This window comes from Apteryx mantelli, chromosome 5 (assembly GCF_036417845.1).
Source record: "Apteryx mantelli isolate bAptMan1 chromosome 5, bAptMan1.hap1, whole genome shotgun sequence".
Classification (NCBI taxonomy): Eukaryota; Metazoa; Chordata; class Aves; order Apterygiformes; family Apterygidae; genus Apteryx; species Apteryx mantelli.
Genome location: NC_089982.1, coordinates 38,877,134 through 38,898,978, shown reverse-complemented (window position 1 = coordinate 38,898,978; position 21,845 = coordinate 38,877,134). Strand labels below are relative to the sequence as shown.

Genomic DNA, 21,845 nt, shown 5'->3' with positions numbered 1-21,845 from the left:
ATCCCTTTAATCCTGTCAAAATAGCAGACTCCAAATGAAAACTGATTAAGTGTTTAAACTGGCAAACTAAATATCATGCTCAACAGAAGTTTACAATAAAAGTGTTCCATTCCAAACACAGAAAATAAATAACGAATCAATCAGTCTCATGAATGGCACATCTATGTGCACAGTAACTTCAAATTCTTCTCTGGGCTTAAGAATCTCACATGCAAGTTTGAAATTGAGATCTATGCTTCAGAACATTACCGTGCGAGTGTATGCTCATGTACCTCAATGGTCTTCATGAAAACAATGAAAATTAAAAAAGCATTAGAAGAAAACATTAGGAAATAGTTATAAAAAATTTAATCATTCATTCTTGATTACAGAAGTTTACTTTTTTTTTTTTTTTTAAAAGGTGTCGCTCTCCTGAATTTCTCTTGCAGATTTAATACCTTTTATTTATTGCAGGGCACAGAAACAGAAAAGCTTCAGCCAAATCCAACACATACATAGCACTCCTTCATCTTTTCTTTCTGACATCGAGGCACAGATTTCATAAGGAATAGGAAATTTCAAACCAGTACAAGCCCCTGTGATGGATGTCCTCCTTTTCTACCGATTTTCAGAAACAGCCACCACAAAGGGGGGGGGGGAAATCAGTAATTACAAATCAGAAATTTTACGACTTTTTCCTTTTATGAGGACTAAGTTTTACTGCCCCTACATAAAACAATGTATCATATCTAGAAAAGTTTTAAAACAACCAAATCTGCAAAATCAGTCAAAAGTTAAGAAATATGGATGTGAAGACTTAAGGTTCATCAGCACAGCTAAAAGCACATTTCTGACACACAAGACATAGCACCCCAAATTTTAATACTCTGCTGTACTTTTCAACAAAATTGTTACAGATTCCTTTTCTTTGCATGATTAAAAAGCATACCCTTTTTTACTCTTGTTCCTTGCAAATCCTGAAAAAACATGGCTGAAAACTCCCTCAAAAATTTATCAGCTCAGAAAAACATTAAATGGTTTAAGCTTAGCTGAAATGAAAGCAATGAAAACTAGGTTTTTACTGCTGGCAATTAAAGGAATTAATACCTCAATTATCTATAATTCTCATACTACAATACTACTGCCAAAATAAAACCAGGTCTAGCTCAGGGTGGCAAATACGACTAGCAGATTGAATGAACCTGACCACTTTCAGGTCACTCCAAGACTGACGGTGCTCCTGGATTCTGTCACAGAAGATGTAGCTGGTAAACACACGTAAACCTAAGAGCCTCGGCTTGCTGCTACCTCCCTCTAATAAATCTGAGTACTGATAAGTCCCAAGGACCAGAGCAGGAGCAATTAGGACCGACCTCCCTCCAGCATCTATTAAGGAGAAAGCAGAGTCTAGAATTCTGATTCCAATTCTTTTGGGGTTATGCCTCCTTCTGCTATCTTAGGAAAACATCTCTAAAGCAGAGATAATACTATCCAATATTACCAAATATTGTAAAGCTTAGTTAGCTCATGTTTACACAGCTTTCTATTCTTGGATGAAAGGTGCTGTATTTGACAATTATTATCTGTACAACTGTCCACACATTACTTTAAAGTAACAGACACCAAACTGCTATTGAGGTGAAAAAAATACATATATAGCTATAAACAATATTCCACAATCACTAGATACAGTCCAATTAAAATGGGAGAAAATTTCCAGGTTTTTATTTTTGTCTGGTACAGATCAAATGAATGTTGTTTCCTAAAATTCACTCTCAAAATGTCCAAAACGTAATGGAATGAAGTGTTTCAGTTCAGGTGACGTCACCCTGCAGATTATCAATTCATCTTTTCTCACTGCTGTTGGTTTTGGAGGACTCTTAATTTGTTCCTGCTTTTCCTCAATTTTTCATTAAAGAATATACAAAAAAAAGTTTGTTTGCAATCATTCCCATAGTCACTACCTCTCCTCCTGTAAAAAATAACTATCACAGTAGAGCCAAGCAGGCCATGACTGAGCCAGCAACCCTTGAAACACTGGTGCATGTGTACCTAAGCTAGACTGCAGGTGCACCTGTGTTTTTAATCAGGAAAAAAATCCACTCATGCTTAAAACCTCACTTGCTGTTCACCCCCACAACTGCCACCATTTTGACATGCAGCATAAAAGCCACTCAAGGTTACATCATACACAAACCCATGTGGGATTTGCAAAACCTCATCAGGTAGGCATGCTTCATCCACATAAGAGACTGAAGCAACAATAATTTTTATTCAAAACAGAGCTAGAAAAAGTGGTGCAGCACTGTACGAAAAGGGACTTCAGGTGCTCATTGTTCAGAGTACCTACTCAGGGTATGGGAGATTTGTGTTCCAGTTTCCTCTCTGCCTGTGGATATCCCAACCCTCCCGTAAAAGTGCCAAACTCTCATGGGGCATGCTCAACTTCTCACTGAAGCTGTGATACTTTGAGGAAGAGTAATTATTCCCATGACTGGCCAAGTGGAACACAGGGGAAAAGACAGGGGAGAAAGGAATGAATGTCAAGTCCCATGATTAGAGAATTCACCTAGGGGAACAACAATCTGGGTTCTGGCTTCTGTTCCCAAGATCATTTATGCACTCATCCAACAAGAATTTTAACCTAAGTGTTGCCTACAGACCTGTTTGTTTTAAAACAATTGAGCAGTGGGCACTCCTAGTTCTGCTCCTCACAGCAAGTTTGGCAGCCAACACCACAAGCAGAAACAGCTGATTCAGTTATCAATACACTGCTAATTACTGGTCAACAGTGTTGAACTGGTTATTTTCTTTAGTGAGACTTAGCAGGGGAGAGGGGACGGAGATGCTTGAAAACCATTGCCGTAGAAGAATATCAGATCAATATGCAGCCTGCTAAGCAGTTAAGGTCCCAAATCTGGCCCCTTTCTGCATACACAGAATTTATCTATGCAGGTAGTATGGAAACCTACCATGCAACAGCAACCAAAAGAAATGACTGTATGAAGCAGTTTTAATAATCTTCACAGAAACTGGAGATACAAGGCATAGTTAAACTGACTATTTATGGGCTTGTTGAAGCATTTGGAAGCCTGTCAGTAAATATTCTCCGATACCCTCTGACACTGGTAATTTACACCAAGGAGGCCAAAAATCTTGTAGTCCTGTACCTGGCAAGCAAATGAAGTGCTATTTATCACTGGATGCCCCAGATGATTCCAGAAGCATGCTGTTTCCCATTGCTGCTCATTAGTAGCAGTTCTATCAAGTGAAGTAGACTTGTAGTGAATAACTGCTACAGGATGTTCTAGAAAGTTCAAACAATTCCTTTATAAAACAAAGCCAGCACCACCACACATCCAACCAGACTGCCTAACTTTCTACCTGATTCTGAACATGAACACATCTGGGTCTTCTCCAGAAGCTCTGGGAACAAGAGCTGTCAGAAAGCTTGCCAGCCGCGTTAAAACACAGATGTTCACATATTATGGTACACTCAATTTTGAGACTGTATATGCTCCACCCAATCCAGGTAGTGCAGATTTTTGACTTTTTCATTCTGTGGATAACAGTAATGAAAGGAAGAAACTGAAACTTTAATAAGCCTAGCACTTTCAGCCTTCGAACAATGTTTAATTACACAATAGTTGCTTTACAAAATAAGAGCCATAGATTAGGAATTTGGAAAGACAAGTATATGTGCATTAACTTTAGTTCTTAAAAAGAAGTAATTGTTTTCAAATCCAATCAGCTTTTCTTTATTCAAAGAGAAATTTGTTTAGGGGATTGTCTACCATATATATAATAATGAATAAGTACGGATCTTTACTTTTAGGTATGTTATGTCTACTTGAATAATGAAAAAGTAGAAACTCCAGTTATGAATCCTTAATTATTTTTAAAAATGCAAGCTTGGTCAAACAGTAAAAACACCACCTTTCATTCATTAGAAAAACATTTTTTTGGAAACAATTTACATCTACAGTAAATGCTGATGTACTAACTAGCCTTTGCAATTGCAGAATTTTTTAAAATCATCTCCATGAATATTCCTGATTAGTTCTGCATTATTATGTTCTATCTGGTAGGAAAAAAAAAAAAGAACAAAAAAAAAAAAAGAGAGAGATGACCATGTGTTGACCCTGCCTCTATAAACACAACTTTAAAAAACCCCTACTACTACATTAACTATATCTCTGCTACCACTATAAAGACAGTAAGACAGAACATGCACACTTGCATAAAGTTTCAAATCCACTGAAAATAAAATGTTTATTAATTCTTTTACTGCAAGGCAGAAAAAAAAAGGGAAAAAAAACATTAACTAGGATTCTAGATTCGCTATGAATGTTGAGAGATTTAAGTTAAGCTCATGTAACTTAAATTTGAGGATCCTGTAATCCCTCAATATATTCTTCTGTAAATTACATAGGAGCTACTGCAAAATATCTAAGCTACAATCCTCAAAAATTAACTGTCCAAATCTTAAATGGATTAAGAAAAAAAAAAAAAAAAAGGTGTGTATCCATAGAGTGGTAGAAGTCAAATCACAACATGTGAATGTGCTGCTTAAAACTGAGAGGCATATAGTGGTGACAGATAAAAGTCACTTGGGAGAAGAACAGAAAAAAAAAAAAGAACAGTTTGCTCAAAATAATCAAAGAGTGGCTCTCCCTAAAAAGTTAAGAGAATCCAATGAAATTTACAACGAACCCATGAAAAGTCTTTTTAGAACAGAAGGCAAACAAAAGCAGCATAGATCATTTCACAAGAGGTGGCCCTTAAGCACTGGCTATGAAAATACTTAAAACATATCCTTAAAACTAAGACATATAATTAAATCCTGCTATTTAATTTTTAGCTCGGAAGTCAATTAAAAACAAAACAAAAACTTACAATGGACGCAGATATTAAATCATGAAAAGTCAGATGTTAAAGACAGACTGATTTGAGGTTAGACATGATAGTACAGGATCAGAATCTAAGTTGAGGAGTTTTTATATACATATATATACACACACACATATATATGGTGAAAAAAGAATTAGATGTACATCAGCATTCTTACTGCAGTATCATTTTTTAAAAAAAGAGATTTGAATTACATTTCAAAGTTGTATTCATCTATACAAGCAGCTACACATTAAACAGATTAGAAGTACATATAAAAAACTTTGCAGTAATATCAGATACTAGTGCTGAAGAGAACCTTTAACACTCTCGAACTGCACAGCTCTTGATAAGCTGCAATGTTATAGCAAAACAATACGTGATATATTTTTGCAAGCTGAATAACATTCTTAATGCTTATTGCCATTGAGTTTTCATGGCATTGTTGAGTTTTAATAACCTGGGGAAACTGAATATAACATTGTCACATGTCAGTGTAGCCATGGCTGGGAGAATAAAGATAACATGATGAAAAAAGAAAAAAAATGCAGGAAGGGATGGTAGCAACAACAGAATGATGAAAAGTCTCAAAGGAATAAAAAGGTGGATTTCCAAAACTTTCATTTTATCATTTTGTTAATGTCTGTAGGCCCTATGTCTACAAGGAATATAAGCACATTAAAAAACTGTTTTTACTACTCACAGCTCTATGAAACTGGTTGTGACTAGCTAGGTCTTTGGGTGCTACTCATGCTCAGGAACAAAAAAAAGAACTTTCAGATTCTTACAAAGATGTGAGTATTTACCCATTCCAGTTCCAGCTGGTGCAATCTCTTTGGAGAAGATTTCTACAGCCTCTTTTTGTTTATGGTGTACAGCAAGCCAAATAACAGCTTCCCGAGGACCCTGCTTCCAAAAAAGTAGAAAATGAGTCATAAGAAGATTAGCTCACATGCAGAGCATTAGTTAAATTTGTGAAATTGAAGAACTGTAGCTCACCATTGAGATTAACAGAAATGTTAGTGCTTGCCACTACTAACAGCTATAACAATTTTCATTCAGTGACATTTCAAGGTGTAGCCAACATCACCATAATTTTCTATTATTGTTTTCATTATCTTTTTTCTTTTTCTATCCTGAAATTAACTGTTGGATATTTCAGACTGCGAGGACACCATCTACCTTCAACTGTCTTAGAGCATCAAGTACTATAATAATCAATATTTTATAACAAAAGAAACACTTTGCTTCATTCTCAATGGGATAGACAAACTAATCTTCCTCTTATTTTAAGCCCACTGAAAATACTTTGGAATCAAGTTAGACAGTCATGTTCACTTCTCCTAGCATTAAAAAGTAAGCAGATCTTCTCATGGAAAAGAAGTCAAACCTAATCCTTGGGGGTTAAATAGAAGACTGGAACTTATAAAAACCATCGTGTTTCCAAAGACAGCAGGCACTACTCTAAAGATAAACCCAACCAGTACTCTGCCCCACCCTACAGTCAGCTAACAACCCCTTCAACAGATAAGCACTAACTATCTCTCATTTAGGATTTTCATTCTGTAAGAATCTCTTTTTTTGCCACTGAAAGATCTTCATTTGGGATCAACATACCAGCAAAAGGCTTAAAGCGAACACCAAGTCTCACTGAAGGCAAAGACAAGTTTTTGGTCTATTAGTACCACTTCCTATTAAATATAATTCCCTTCATACTAAGGACGCATAACATGGCTCTCATTTATACAGAAATCCTCAGCTATGTACCTTACTATAATTTCTGAATATTCTCTTACTGCATCTGAGGTAGACTTTTGTATCTCATGTAGTCAAATTCAGCTTCTGTCAAAGCCAGGTTTCTTGCCCCTTACAACAGGCAAACACTTATACCTGTGTATTTCTCCAAGAATTTGCATACATCAGTAAGAACAATCTTTGGGTCTGCCTTGGAATCTCTAGTCTTTTGAATAGATTTCAAAGTCAATACCTGTTCCTCAATCTGCCTCCCTTCTTTTCAAAAAACAAAAAAAGAAAAAAACCCAAACCAAACCAAGCCAAACAAACCCATTTCCATTGTTCATATGAAATGGGTCTGCACAAGATAACAAAATCTGCTGGTTCAGATTTTCTCACATAGCATCATACAAGTATGGAATCCTGCTGAAGAATATTTCTTCTTTCTGGTAGCCAGCTATAGCATGCAATTTGAAGTTCATGTTAAATTCTTATGTGTCCAAGGTCACATCAGGCTTTTATAAACTTTAGTTTTTCACTTCAGACTTGATTCCCAAAGCTCAGTTTTAATTTTTCTTTCTTTGTGTCAATGAACAAGAAGAAGTTTTCTAAAGGTTCTTTACTAAACCTGCATGAAATTCTTGGCTTGCTTAAATCAATGTAAAGCTTGAAAAGGAGGAGTTTGACTAAAAGATACTAGGGGATTTCTTCCACTTTCTGTGTCCTGTTTTATGTCAACAGGAAAGAATATATTTCACGGAAGCATGAAAAATATACCAAGGTGCTTTCTACAGAGCTTGATGGACTTCATAACACTCCAAATGCCCTGTCTAAAGAATACTGACAGATTCAGTAGCTGTTCTACTAAATATGTGAGGAGCATCATAGAGAAGTGAAGGAAAATCCTAACATATAGCTACTTAGAGACTGAAGAGGACCTCTTCCTGGAAGAAAGGAACTACTAGATGTTGGAAGATTCAAGACAGTCTGCATCTATTCTAAAAGTTTGCTATACCAGAAAATGAATATACATGACTATATAATTCATTCTTAATTTGTTCCAACTCTTCCTTACATATAATCATTTCTGAAGCATTTAATAGCTTCACAATGCATGTATAGAATTGTGAGGAGTACTTTAAAATAGCATTAATCTCCTTAGTATAATACTTTTAACAGATTTTAGCAAAAAGCCTGTTTCATTACACATATAGAAACTCGTTACATTTCTGAAAACATCAGAACGAAATACTCGGCAGACAAGAAGGATACAGGTATTGCTAGAATTCAACAGCCACAACTTCGAAAGACAGGGGCTGAGGTTTGGAGCAGGGGAGACATTCTTCTGGTCAGATGGAAAGAATGGAAGCATCACTCCTGCAAGGAGTCCTCCCTCCTCTGGACTAGGGAATAGCAGCACCCTACTAAGCCCCAGATTTTTCAGGCTTTAACACTGAAAAAAAGAGAGCAAAAGGCAGAGGTATCTTTCTTCACACTAATGGCATCTTTCCTCCAATTGATGGAGACAGGAGAGAAAAGATTCCCTCCTAGAATTTACTGGCAGGCAGCTGTTAGATGAACTGAATTAAAGTTGTGGTCAAAGAAAACCACATCTCATCCTTCTTGCTGTATGTTTAGATGTTTATTCACTACCTGAAGTTAAATGGGTGTCCCTAAATTCAAGAACTAGAAATCATATTTAAAACAATTCAAAAATAACTTGAAGTAATTACCAATTTACACAACTTGCAGTGAAAAATGTTAAACCATTATGCCTAACAAAATACAAATTTATACACTGGCACTCTAGTAAATTTAATTTTACTAATAACATAACATCAAACCACCATTTTTTTTCCAAATTTTAAGACTGACTAAACATTTTCCATTTAAAAAGTAGGCTCGCCTCTTCAAAATAAGCAGCAAAATTAACTTGCTACATCTAAACTCCTAATTTGCCTAGCTTTTAAACACATCTCCTAACTCCAATGTTACTTATTTTAATTGTCCACATTTCTGTAAAGCTGCATTCTTTAAAAGCATTACATAAAAGTAAACAGCAAACTGAATGTTAAGCTTTTTGAAATACTGATGTGTTGTATATTAGTGTCATTTTCTTGTGTGTATATAGTACATTTTTCCCAAAAGCAGTATTGTAGAACATGTCAACATTAGAAAATCTCAAGTCAAATTCAGGAATTTAAGTAACTTCAGCAATGTAAGAACATGGATATATTTCCTACTGGCAGCTGCTGAAATGCTGTTTATAATACTTGCTGTAGTACTGTACACTGGATACTGTAAGATTATCCTGAAGAACTGTTATATTAACACATATCACTAAATTTCGTATTCCAGTTCTAATAGACAACATGCAGAGACAAACCACATAAAATGAACAAGCTCACTTATGTCAGCTTATACCAAGAGAAGGAAACTTCCTGACTTCATAGCTGGCAATCAGCTAAAACGCAATAATGAAGCAAACCTTCTTGTTTCAATATTTTTAAGCCCAACTCCTAACCATTTGTAAATCTGAGAGATGGGATTTCACTACTTCCTATTCTAGTGGCATGTCTACAGATAGATGCTCTGAAGCACAATAACTGATGCACTTGTAAATGCACAGTTTCAGTTAATTTGTTTCATCTTTTTCAAGTACTACTAGGTAGGCATACTCATAGGGAGAGACACACTGTTCACTTCTAAGGCTCCAAACTCCCTGCCTGGAAAAAGCCTGCAAAGATGGTATCATGTAGGAAAACCTGCAAACCTGATTCACATTTTTAATTAGTTTACCTGAATACCCACATAGGCAAACCCTAGAATAAGCATTTAGCAGAACTGAGGTGGGAGAGGTTAAATTTTCCATCAGGTCACGTATCACTAAGCCATGAAGTTAAACAATAGAAATTTCCTTTTATGAATGTACAAACAGATGTCCTGACCAAGTTCATTTAAATAATAAGAAACCAATCAACTTTGACTTAAAAAAAAGATTGTTATAAGAACTGTTACTACACAGAAAACATGCAGCCACACCACAAATTTAAGTAGAGGTGCAATTTTTTTTTTATTATTATTTTTTACATTCAGTATTTCAAAAGCTATCAAAATATTAATTAAATTACTACTAGTAGTAATTAACAGGAAATATTCTTGCAGAAAACACTTATTCATTCACATTTGTTTCCTGGTTCTAAACTCTATCATATCTTCAATATTCCATTTAAGTTCTATATTTACTTCTTTGCCAACAGATGCAAGATAATGAATGATGCAAATGATCTACAAAACAAAAAAAATGAATCCTGTCCTGAGTGTGTGAATCCAGTATCAAAACCGAAGTCGCAGACTATTCTTACAGCATCATAATCAAACAACACACAAAAAAATAGCAAAGCTGTACTTCATTGAGTCTTAAAGCTGTGCTGTAGAGTTAGACAATAGATTTTAGTTAGAGTACTGCTAAGAGTAAAATTATGTGCTTATATCCATATTCAGCACATACAAATATATACATATATATTTTTATATATATAAAAAATTAGAATTTGTATTTTGTAACTCTAATACCTGTAATATACTATTAATAAGCACTCCTCATATGAAACACCTCCAGTATTTCCAAATGATGAACTTGCTGATTTTATGACACTTTCATTAATGGTTCCCTAGCCCCAGCCCCACAGAAAACCACAAAGCAGGAGATGTTAAAAATTAAATATCACTAGGGTTAGTCAGTGCTGGTTTGGATCCTTTTTGTGCTCATGTTGTGTTGCTGCTGCTAAAGCTGTAGCTAAACAAGCTATGAGAGTGGCACGGAAAGGCCATGTAACGAGACAGGGAAAACTGAGATGGGAAAGAGTGAAAGTGTTTCTTAATTTCTCAAGGCTCCTTTCTGTTGTTAGGATTAGACAATACCGAGAAGACCTTCAAAGCTGCTCCCCTTAGCAACTCAGACTACAGTATATGAGCCTAAGTCTGTGATATACCGTGATTTCATAACTACAGAGGCAAACCCAAGATTTACAAAGTCCAACTGACTGTCTTTGCTAATGTAGCCAAACCTCCTCCTCCTCTTCACAGAGGAATTGACTTCACCCACCCAGTTTGACAGACCTGTGTGGGAATCAGCCTAGTCATACCAGACGTCTACAATGAGTTCTGAGTATTGTTTGATATACTTCTCCTGTCTTAGTATTCATATACATATTTGCCTCCTATAAATTTAGATGGCAGAATTTTCAAAGCAGGGACTGCTTTTCATGTGTGTTAATATCCTGCCTAACATAAGAAGCCTCTGGTTTTGAGCACTGTTATTTGCAATCCAAATGACCAGATCTAATTTTGCACAGAAAGATGCACTGAGAGTGTCTAAGAGAATACACAATTCTTCCCTGATATCCCAGAAGGCAGATGTTTTGCCTAGGATCCCACAACTTTACATTTTAAATGCTGAAGTAAGTTCCACTCCTCCCTCCTTCTTAAGCTACAACTGCTACTTTCCAGATGAAAACTCCTCTGCTTAGTTTCTCCTAACTGTTGGAGGAACAGGGTGAAAGGGGAAGGCAGCAGAAGGATTTCCCATATTTCATGTCCTGTATCAAGTATACATGGGAAGCACATACAAAAAAGTAAATAGAGTGTTATCTCTAAATAAAAAACTTGAGAGTTGTGGCTGAAATATGAGAAATACTATAAATATTCAACTTGATTTGGAAAACCTATTTAGTGTACAGTAAGAAAGACAAAACAATAAAAAGCTCTTTCTCAAATCATTATTCATTCTATACAATAAGCAAGACAGAAAACATACTATGTAACCATATTATTAAAGAATATATTACAATAAATAATCATAAGGAGCTGGTACTAACAGAACACAGACAAGTTAACATCTGGAACATCTGTTCCTATGTTTGAAAATCTTGATTCTGCAATCTCAGTCATACACTTTTAACATAGTGGGGTTTATGATCCTGAGAAGGAAAAAGATCACATAATATAGATGATTCACCAGGATCATTTTTTTTGCTGCTGTGCAGAATTAAATTGAAGCTCCAGCACTAAAATGAACAGCTGCAGATATAACTTACCCAATTTCTATGAACAATTAATTTCTACAGTAAAAAGTTCATTATCTTTCTCGCTATCATATGTTTTTGTTCCCTATAAATACAAATACTCAGCTATTTTAAGTGCTGACATTCCTCGTATCAAATTCTCAGAGCTGAGTTTTGTCCCATGAGTACCTTACGATTTCGCAAGACGCTGCCACTTACAAAGAATTAGATGCTACTGTTTGGAAAAAGCTAAGCTGTCTAAATATTTAAAGTGTATGTAAGTGAGGACAAGATTTACAGCCTTAAAAAAAAAGGGGGGGGGCTTCCATATTGTAGATTAAGAAAACTTACAGTGGATGTCTCAGTTGCTATGGCCATCATTCAAATTCTTACATATGAACATAAGAAGTCACAAAACATAATACAAAATGATGAGCTGAAGGCCGTTTTATGGATACTACTCCCAGATAGTTTTAAAGCTGCATGGGAAATAATAATTCTGCCATTTTCTGACTCTGCAATCTTTATACTGAGGTCTTTCAGAGTTATCTTCAATGCAATTTAAAAGCTTACATCACAAGAACTTTTATAAGAAGACTTTTCTTTAGATGAAGAACATCAGAACAGACTACAACAACATTTTTGTAAGATTTCATAACAATTCTTCTGGAAAAGCCAATACTGCAAAGGCATAAGTCTTTGCATAATTTTGTACACTAAGTAGTGACACTGAATTCTTTGTAAGATGATGGGGTGAAATTCCTGAGATGATAGCTACTTCCTTTAAAGTTACAGAAAAGATAACAATAGAGAGAGATTAACAGAGGTCAGCAGAAGTTTAAAAACACTCCACTGAATACTTACACCATCTACACTCCTTCTAGCGTGAGGTCCATACGTATCTTCAGACCCTAAAACCTGTATGTTAACCGCACTGTAATCTTCATACCCAAGCTGACTGAAAATAAGACGAGTCCTGCAACAAATGATGTTTTATTAGTGAACTGCCTCAAAATGATTCTCTGAAATAGCCTCATGTGGTCCACAGCAGTTAGCTCTGTGATGTAGACTGGAAAACAAATACTTTTCACTAACATCTGAATACTACAAATCAAGCGATAGTGTCAAGAAATTATACCTTTGAATTTGTCACTGGGTTTCAATTTGAATCTTTTCTTTATTCAAATTATTTAAAAGATGATAGGCAAATATATGGATTCCAGATCTTTTACCTTCATCTTTAAGACAAAGACAGTTTGAAATATAACTACAGTATATAGTCTTTCTGGCTTTCATACTGGAAATTCAGTCCCTGTCTTTGTTTCTCCTGTAAGACATTATGAACAACCAATATATATATGAAACCGTATCATTACATCACAGGCACCAAGGAAGAAAAATCTAACTTGAGAAGGAACTTTTATTCAAACTTTAAAGGTACTTTTTCTGGAGTAATGAATATATGACTCAAATGCCAAAAAATAAATGAAAATTTTGAACAGAACTTTTCTTCATTATCTACGCATTTCTAGCCTGGTACTGTGAAAGCCATCAAACCCTTTTTCTAAGACTATTTCCACCAAAAGCACATTGTGACAAGAATGCTAAGTCTGTCCTACTATGATCAATAAGGGAGATGGACCTTCTTTTTAGACATCATAAGAACACACATTGCTATTTTCTCATTTTTTCCATTCAAGTCAGCTTCAAGAGAGCCAGCAATTAATAAATACTGTGTTTTGTCAAATATTAAATTCAGATTAAATAGAGCTTTTGCAACAACTCTTAAAATACAGCACAATGCTGAAACACAGAGCAAGCTGAGAATTAGCACTGTAGTTTTTTTTTAAAATAGTCACACTCTGAAACCATTAAGCACCTAAACTGGTTTTCCAATAACGCTTTGTCTGGCACCCTTCTAGATGTTTAAAAGATTTCATCAGTTGAAACATGGAAATTATGTCAGAATCAGAAAGGTATTTTGGATCAGTGGAATATTTTGAAGACATTGTTAGTATGTTGTAATTATTGTCAATATTAAATGTGGCACCTGAGAAGTGAAGAAGTAAATGGGACTTAAATACAAAATGCAACTTTCTAGTTGTTGTATAGAGATGAAAGTGGTCAATATACCACAGAATGGGGCCATTTTTATTTTGATGACCACAGAAAGACAAATACCTGATTTAAGGCACTTAAATTTGCAAACTGTATTTGTAATTAATTATTGTAAGTTATTTAACTAAAAATAGTTAGCTAGAGACATCAGAATTCAAAATACATTCTATGGGTAATTTTTAGCACATGCATGTGCCTTTGTACTGCAATAGAGACACTGGAGACTACTTGAAACAGACTTCACACGCACTCTGCCAAATCTTTCCTGTATTTGCAATGAATAAATGAACAAAGGAGAGGAGGCATGCAAGAAAGAAGTGAAAGAAGTAGTCATATTACAAGCTGCTAAAGCTGCTTAATGCCTTACGCTGCCTATTAAATTAAGTTGTACAACTGAAGCAGCTTAAGTCTGTGTGATGAAATCTATACTTCTTGCCATTGGACTACTGGGAGGAATTTAATTTATAAAGTACTAGAAGCTGGCTACTGCTATCACCCATCAGCCCTCTTCTGAGGATTACTCAGGACAGCACAGTAAGCAGGCTGAGTTAATTTTCCAGTGGTAGTGGCAGCAGTAGTGCCACAAACTTTTCATGTACTCCAGTCTGAAATAGTGGGCAAGAGCAAATAAAAACAAAGTTTAACAAAAAGCAAATATATCATTCTTTTCCAGAATACTTGCCTAGCTTCCAAAAAAAGGTTTTTCAGGGATTCCTGAGCCCTTGAGTCTTTGTATTTAATAGATCATGAAGGACTTTCTTCATTAATTTCCTCAGTGGGTTTTGGACATATGTAAACTTTTAGCATTCACGACATACTGAAGAAAGGGATTCCACAGCATAATTACACATTCTATGTCAGTCTGCTCTCATGTGCTATGTTTCTTGAGAGAAATCACACAGCAACTGTTTCAGCAAAGGGCTGTGCATGGGCATATGAGCAATATATTATGCTGTAAGTCCACACTAAATCTTGCATTTCTGAGAGGCATCTATCCTAGTGTACTTGCTCCACAGCTCTATCGTATGATGGGGGAGAGATCATGTATATAACATGATGCAAAGGAAGTAAATAGCTAACAGCTAGAAAGATTGGGTGCTATTGGAGTAAATGTTCAGAGACTTCTGTGAGGAGATGGAATTATATTTTTAAGAGGAATCCCTCCTCCCCCACATACACTGACATGAAAACATGACTAAAGGTTTATTAGGCTGCCTTCCAAGTAGAAAATTTTTCTGTCAGACAAAATAATTTGTGACACTTGACAAGGCTGCAGAACAAACTTTAAACACTTAAAACATGATCTGGGCAAACTGCCTATATTTCATAGCACTAAGATTCTTGATAAAAAGAAGAGTTCTGTGGTAATCAATGAAACCTGGTTTCATTTGGATTTCTGACATCTAATAAATGTTAGTCTGACTTGCAGCTTTTCCCTCATTAATTTGGGTCCCTCTCTGCTATCTAGCTATTTTCAATAACATTTGAGACCTCTTTGCCCTCTGTCAAACGTATTTCAAATGTAGTTACAGCCTAAAGGCAGATTTCCTAAACAGACTACTCATGTCTTGAAATGTCCTTCCAATTGGAAGATGAGGATCTTCCAGGATTCCTTCTAGTCAGATATGGTTGCTATCATAGGCACAGTTCTATTTTGATCTCGACCCTAAATGAGAAAAAAAAAAAAAAAACAAACAACCCACCACTCTTCCAAATCTCAAATACTAACCTTTTCAGGATACTTTCCGCAGTATGTTTTCCTTTTTGTACAGCCTTTGGTCCTCCCACTGGGCAGACAGCAGTAGCTCTGAAACCATCAAGGTAAGCGGCACTTACCTAATGATAAAGGGAGCATACAATTACATGAGATTCAGTACTGATGTACTATCAATCTCTCTGACGATCTTTATCCATAAACTAATCAGAAATGGAATAACAAGAAGTCATCATCATCGTGGCATCAAGAAAACTTATTCCATTATTTAAAATTCAAAACTGTATTGGAGGAAGTTTCAAATCTGCAAAGCTGTAAAACTCAGAATTGCTTCTCACTGCGATCTTAAAAAATCCTCTTGTATATATCTATTTTGGAACATAGGATACATTATGATGTTGAAAAGGGGCATAAACTATCACAAAGAAATAAACTATAAATAAGTTTTCCTCAAGTGTTAAAGTAAATGGGGGGGAGGGACATATATATATTGGTGTGTGTGTGCGTGTGTGTGCACGCGCACATTTTAAAAAGAACACAGCATATGTTGCAAACATTTGAGTAATAAGCATTTTACTACACTTCCAATGTTACAGCTGTTTAACAGAGCTCTAATACAATAAAAGTAATGACCATAATGCATGGCCGTAAATGGTAGAGGGGTTTTAATAGATGTATCTAAATTAAGCATGATAAGTATGGTCAAGATAAGATTTGTTATCTAACAGGAAACACAGATGGAAAGATCTGCTAAGACATACAGCATAACTCTACCACGAGAAGCGTGCTTCCTAGAGTAAGTTTTCAAGCACTTTATCCAGTCTACTTTTAAATGTCCCACGTAATGGGGTTGCAGCTATTTCTTTTGGAAAGCTATTTTACAAGTAAGGTATCACTCATTATTTTCCCACAAGTTTACCTTGTATCTCACTATCTCTTACCATTGTTCCCACTAACTCCATTTCAACTTTGATGCAGCAACTACATGACTTCTCTCTATGCTTACTGTAAAATTACTGAAGGATGTAAACACACCCTTAAAGTATTTCTAGCCTGTTAAAATGCCCATTCAGTCACTTTTTAGCCAAGATGACCATACTAAGTTCATGTCCTAAAAATGACTTCTCAAATAGAACTGCTTTGCCAAAATCCATGCATTTGTCACTGACAGCCAATTAAACAAAAGTTTCAAAAAAATGGAACTATTTTACAGGAAGTTTAATTTATGTACGTTAGAACATCATTACAATGTTTCAAATATTAAACATAAGATATATTCAAAAAAATCTGGAACATATACATTTCATATAACCTACTTGAGATACGTGCAAAGATTTCTTACCGTTTTACTGCTACGTCAAAGAAAGAATTGCACTGACAAATAAAAAACACAAACTCTCATTCTATTCTTTTTAGTTTATTCCATTTCATGGTTCATTAGCTGAAAATCTCAATCTGGACAACTACAAGCATGAACAACTGAATGTAACTATTTCTACTTGAAATGGTTCACTTGATCTCCTATTAACATTAGATATTTTCATTATTTCCTTTAGAGGTACAAGAGTATGTAAATGTAAGGTCAAGAACAATAACTGCAAGTGGACAACGCTGCTGAAGACAACAGCTGCTGGAGGTTGCTGAGCAGAAGCAAAGTATATTTTGCTCTGAATTGCACTCAGATCAAGGAAGAGCAAGTATTTCTTGCTTCACACATGCACTGCCTTCTATATTTGCCAATATCAAAATTTCACTATTTAATACAGGAGTAATAAGAAGCATTAGTATAGCTATCATTTTGACTAATGGATTTCAATGTTATGTAAAAATGTGTACTCTTCACTCTGTCATTTGTGGCAATTACTGCTAAATTGACTTCTCTCTCAGCGATACTATCACTGGTTTAAATTTGATTTATATAATTAAACTGTTAAAAATATTTTAAAAATGCAGTATGAATTAAATTTATGTGTAGGCACACATTTTATCATACAAATAGAAGTATAAGCAGATCTGCACAATCCAGTACTTAGGTTAACTCACCTTTGATATTGCTACACTAAACAGTCAATTTCTGGCCTTAACCTTGCTTCTGTAAAAGTCAGTTTTGCCATTAGTTTAAACAGGAAAATGATCCAGCCCTACCAGTACTTTACCAGAACTGTATTACATTTGCATCTGTTCAGGGAATTGAGACCACTAGGAGAATAACATCAAATAAAACTTTCACTTTTACCGGAAGTGTAAGTTTCTTTCAGTAGATTATTTCAAGAGACTACAAAAGACTATCTGTCTAATACTTAACTGCTATCTTGACATATGTAGTTACTCAATACTTAACTTTTGAAAACCAGCTGGCAGGTACACTTCACAATCAAATACAACAAGACTGGCATGACAGTATAAAAATGAACAAATATTATATAAATGATAGTGTGATGATAGTGTGATGACAGACTTTTTTTTCTTTTTTTTGAAAATTGTAAAAGAAACATCTCAGGCTTCTCCAGAGATTTCTGGATTAGCCTGTTATACAAATGAACACTTCCAATATAGGGGGTGGGTTCTTTTTTCTTTTTGTTACTCTTGGGGGGAAGAAAAATCAAGATTTTAATGTGGTGGCAGTTTTTGACAGAAAATATTTAGTATTTTCTCCAAAAATGCCAGACTTAAGTCAAAAATACCTTACACTGTAGAAAGAGATAATACCTTATAAAATTTTGAAGGCGGTGATCCTTTTGCTCCTTGAACTTTCACTGCCCCACCTTCAATACCTAAAATGGTTAAAAATCAATACTTAAACTTCTTCAGTATAACTTCAAAGACATTCGCTTGTGATGCACATCAAACAAATACACTTAAAAACAAATCATTGATAGCTGTACTGCCACTGCTTTACTACACAGTCCTCCATGGCTTAGGAAGACAGGCAGCAAATTGGTGACTAAATTTATGACTTCAATGAGCATTTTAATGTAATGCTTGAAATGTTTATTCATGTACTTAAAATACTTAGCACAGAATGTAACCTTAGGACTTTGGACCCAATAATTATCTACCATTTAACAGCCAGCTATTGCAGACACACATAGCATTCAATTTACTGTAGTTGGCTGGAGCAGACTGAAGTCCTTCACTTGGCACATAAATAAACCAGGAGAAAGATAAGAAACCAGTGAGAGCTTATTTGCTGGTAGCTTGGTAAGTGAAAAGGTAATTTAACTTTAGTTTTCTTGTTGCTAACAAACAGCCTGAACATATGTTCCAGGGCAAATACTGTGCTCTGTGTCAGGTATGTTATGTTAATGCCAATAAGAAACTGGAGAAAATGCTCCCGTGTCATCAGCTTTGAGCTTGCACTGGTGAAAAAAAAAAAAAAAAAATCAATAGGCACAGTCCCTTGAAAATTAGCAGTGCAGAATCAGCACCTCATTTATGTGTCTATCAAATATAAGCTGAATTATACTGTAGCTCACCTGTAGCTCATGTATGCTTCAAAGTATTTAGAAAACAATTTCAAGATTTACATAAATATTCTGAAGAGATCAAAACACAAAAATTCCTTCAGCACATACCTGAACAATCGAATGGGACTGGCAGAAATTTTACTTGTCACTCAAAAATAACATTATCACTATCGCCACAGGCTGACATAAGGTTAATTGACTCTGTCAATACAGAACAATATCCCTGCAGTCAGAGCAAAGGTCTAGAAGAGTTTTATAAGCCAGGTGATGGAGAAACTCTAACAAAACCTCACAAAACAAAATGCATGGCATTGATTGACAAAAAGAAAACAGAAGCACCTCTCAGTTCCAGCACTGCAACTAATCCAACAGGATAATAAAACCAGTAATGTAAACAACAAAAACAGAGCTTGCCCTGATCTAACTGGAGTACATGTCAAAGCACTTCAAACTAAAAATGTTTAAGAAATCTGCCTATTTTCCATCTGTTATATTTCTAAGAGGACTAACTGAAAGTTCATGCGAAAGTTCATTATAAGTTCAAACATGTCATATCGGGTCATTTGCAAGCTAAAAGTTCATAGGAAGGTTAGGGTTCTCTTCTCCCTCCCCCACCCCCTTTTTTAAAGGACTAGTGGCTAAGAATAAGAAGCTGGCCTTATTGGACTGTCATTTGATCATGTTGTATGAGTAGAAGTTTCACTGTACAATTTCATGCTACTTTTATTACTGAAGCAAAATATTTCTGCTGTTATGGAGTTTAGAATATTATCACAGTAAGTTTTTAATTTAAGATTTCAATCGCTCTAGGTTTTATAAGGTCACTCAGCATACTGTCAAGGGTAAGTGCCATTAAAATAAAAACCCTATATAATACAGACACAATAAAAATAAACATCAAATTACTGTAGCTAAACATTTTATCAAGCTTTTCTTTTTTTTTTTTTTTGGTACAACAAACAAACCTATGAATCTTAAAAGCAAAACAAAGAAAAAAGAAAAACTTAAAGACTAAATCCAGAATGAATCTTATATCCATCCTTAGTCTGTTAATATGGCTGTTCATAGTTTTGATGATGACAAACAGACCTTTTCCTAACAGAGGTTCTCCGGTGGATAATCTGTACCTAAGCAAGCTCCTACCAGTTAAGATGACCCATTAAACATCCAGGAAAAGTCATAATCAAGTAATGCTTTGAAAGGTATAGCTGTCTATTGTTACCAGCATTTCAAGTGCCATGTGAGAGAACATCTACCAAAAAAAAAAAAAAAAAAAAAACCCACCAACCTTCTAAATTAAAGAAACTGAGCCACAGTTACAAAAGATACCAAAATCTCATAGTAGAGCTGTCTCAGTGTTGCTCACACACAACACACAGTTTAAAGACTTGCTAAGTATAAGGCATGCATTAAAGTAGCAATGATCAAAAAGGATCAAAATGATCAAAGATATATAAGATTAAAGTTCCCAAAGAAATTTCCAACAAAATTCATTGAAAAAAAATCAGTCTATCACACTATCATGCTCTGAAGAACAGATTTAACAAGGAATAAATAATTAAAAAAAAACAAAAAAACCCACTAAAGTAACTGCTTTAGTTTGATAACCCAGTTCACTGACAAAGATCTCTTAACATGTTATAGGACTAACCTGGAATTTCAGTGATGGAAACTTCAGAAAAGTCACAGGTGACATCTGGTAAGAGATAACGCTGAGGGTTGCCCACTTCGTACACCAATTGTTCGGCCACAGTGCCAAAAGAGATCTGCCCCCCCGTGTCTGGTGGTTTGGAAATAATTAGGTCTCCTTCAGAGGAACATTCTACAATGGGAAAGCCTATGTTATGCCTGGAGTATTAAAAACATAAAAAACAAAAACTTATAAATACAGAGGGAGAGGGAAAAGAAAAATGATTAACAGCATATCAGCATTTCACGGTAATGGCTGACTAAATAAAACTGGTCATTAAGTAAGAACATATCTGACTGCTTCTGTAGAAAAATACACAAGAAAAAGCACTGAATAAACTGCTAACCAAGTTAACAAGAGGATGCATTTTATTGCTGGGCAAAGCAGTGCAGATATAACATCAAACGTCAATAGTAAAGGGATGGGAGAGGAGAAGGGAATGGAGGAGAAACCACAAATTAGGACACTAACCAAAAACCTAGAAGTAGGAAAGGCAGAAAGAATTAGAGGAATTATAACTGAGGAGGTAAATTCAGAAGAAAAGCATGATTGCTAGTTCTGGGCAGAGAAGAGATTGAGAAAAAAGTTCGACTAGGATGACACTACTTAGTTTGGCTATAGCAGCAGACACAGAATGAAAGGGACAGACAGGTAAATGCATCCTAGATTATGGATTTGTAAGAAAGTCAAGCAGTAAAAACAGTCTGTGCTGGAGATCTCAGAAATGAAGAGAAGTAGGAAACAGGAATAATCACAACTATTAAGGACAATTTTGCATGTTTGTGATAAATTATACAAACAAAAATCATAATAAGAAAACAGGAAGATAGATGAAATTAAGATCTCTAGACCAGAACAACAGCAAAACACAGAAAGACAGAAAAATCAGGCACAGCAAAGAGGAAAAAAAAGCAGCAAAATAGCAAATTACAGAGGTCTTCATAAATGAAAATATTCCCCCCTCCCACATTTTCACAAGATTAAAATACAGAAAGTCGTCAATAGCTCATAGTAAAAGGTACACTGCCTCCATTACAGTAGCAGGACAGAATTTTCAGCATTATGTAGAAGAGATCTAAATAGCTGCTTTCCAGGTTAAAAGGCTTTTCTTTCATTTCCAGAGAATTTCTTTCAGGAAATGTAATGATTAAAAAAAAAAAAAAAAGGCATCTGAAAATTAAAGCAAA

At 35.2% G+C, this 21,845-nt stretch overlaps 1 protein-coding gene across 3 annotated transcripts in view; it reads right to left on the bottom strand.

Moving 5' to 3' along the window:
- Positions 1 to 21,845, bottom strand: part of LOC106492086 (uncharacterized) — a 68,161-nt gene that overhangs the window by 27,445 nt on the left and 18,871 nt on the right. For all 3 annotated transcript variants that reach the window (XM_067297837.1, XM_067297839.1, XM_067297838.1), the window contains exons 9-13: positions 20,620 to 20,816; positions 18,211 to 18,275; positions 15,517 to 15,623; positions 12,534 to 12,645; positions 5,676 to 5,775 (exon numbers count right to left, since the gene is read on the bottom strand). In XM_067297837.1, coding sequence (XP_067153938.1) covers positions 5,676 to 5,775; positions 12,534 to 12,645; positions 15,517 to 15,623; positions 18,211 to 18,275; positions 20,620 to 20,816 — 581 coding nt within the window. The remainder of the gene's footprint in view (positions 1 to 5,675; positions 5,776 to 12,533; positions 12,646 to 15,516; positions 15,624 to 18,210; positions 18,276 to 20,619; positions 20,817 to 21,845) is intronic.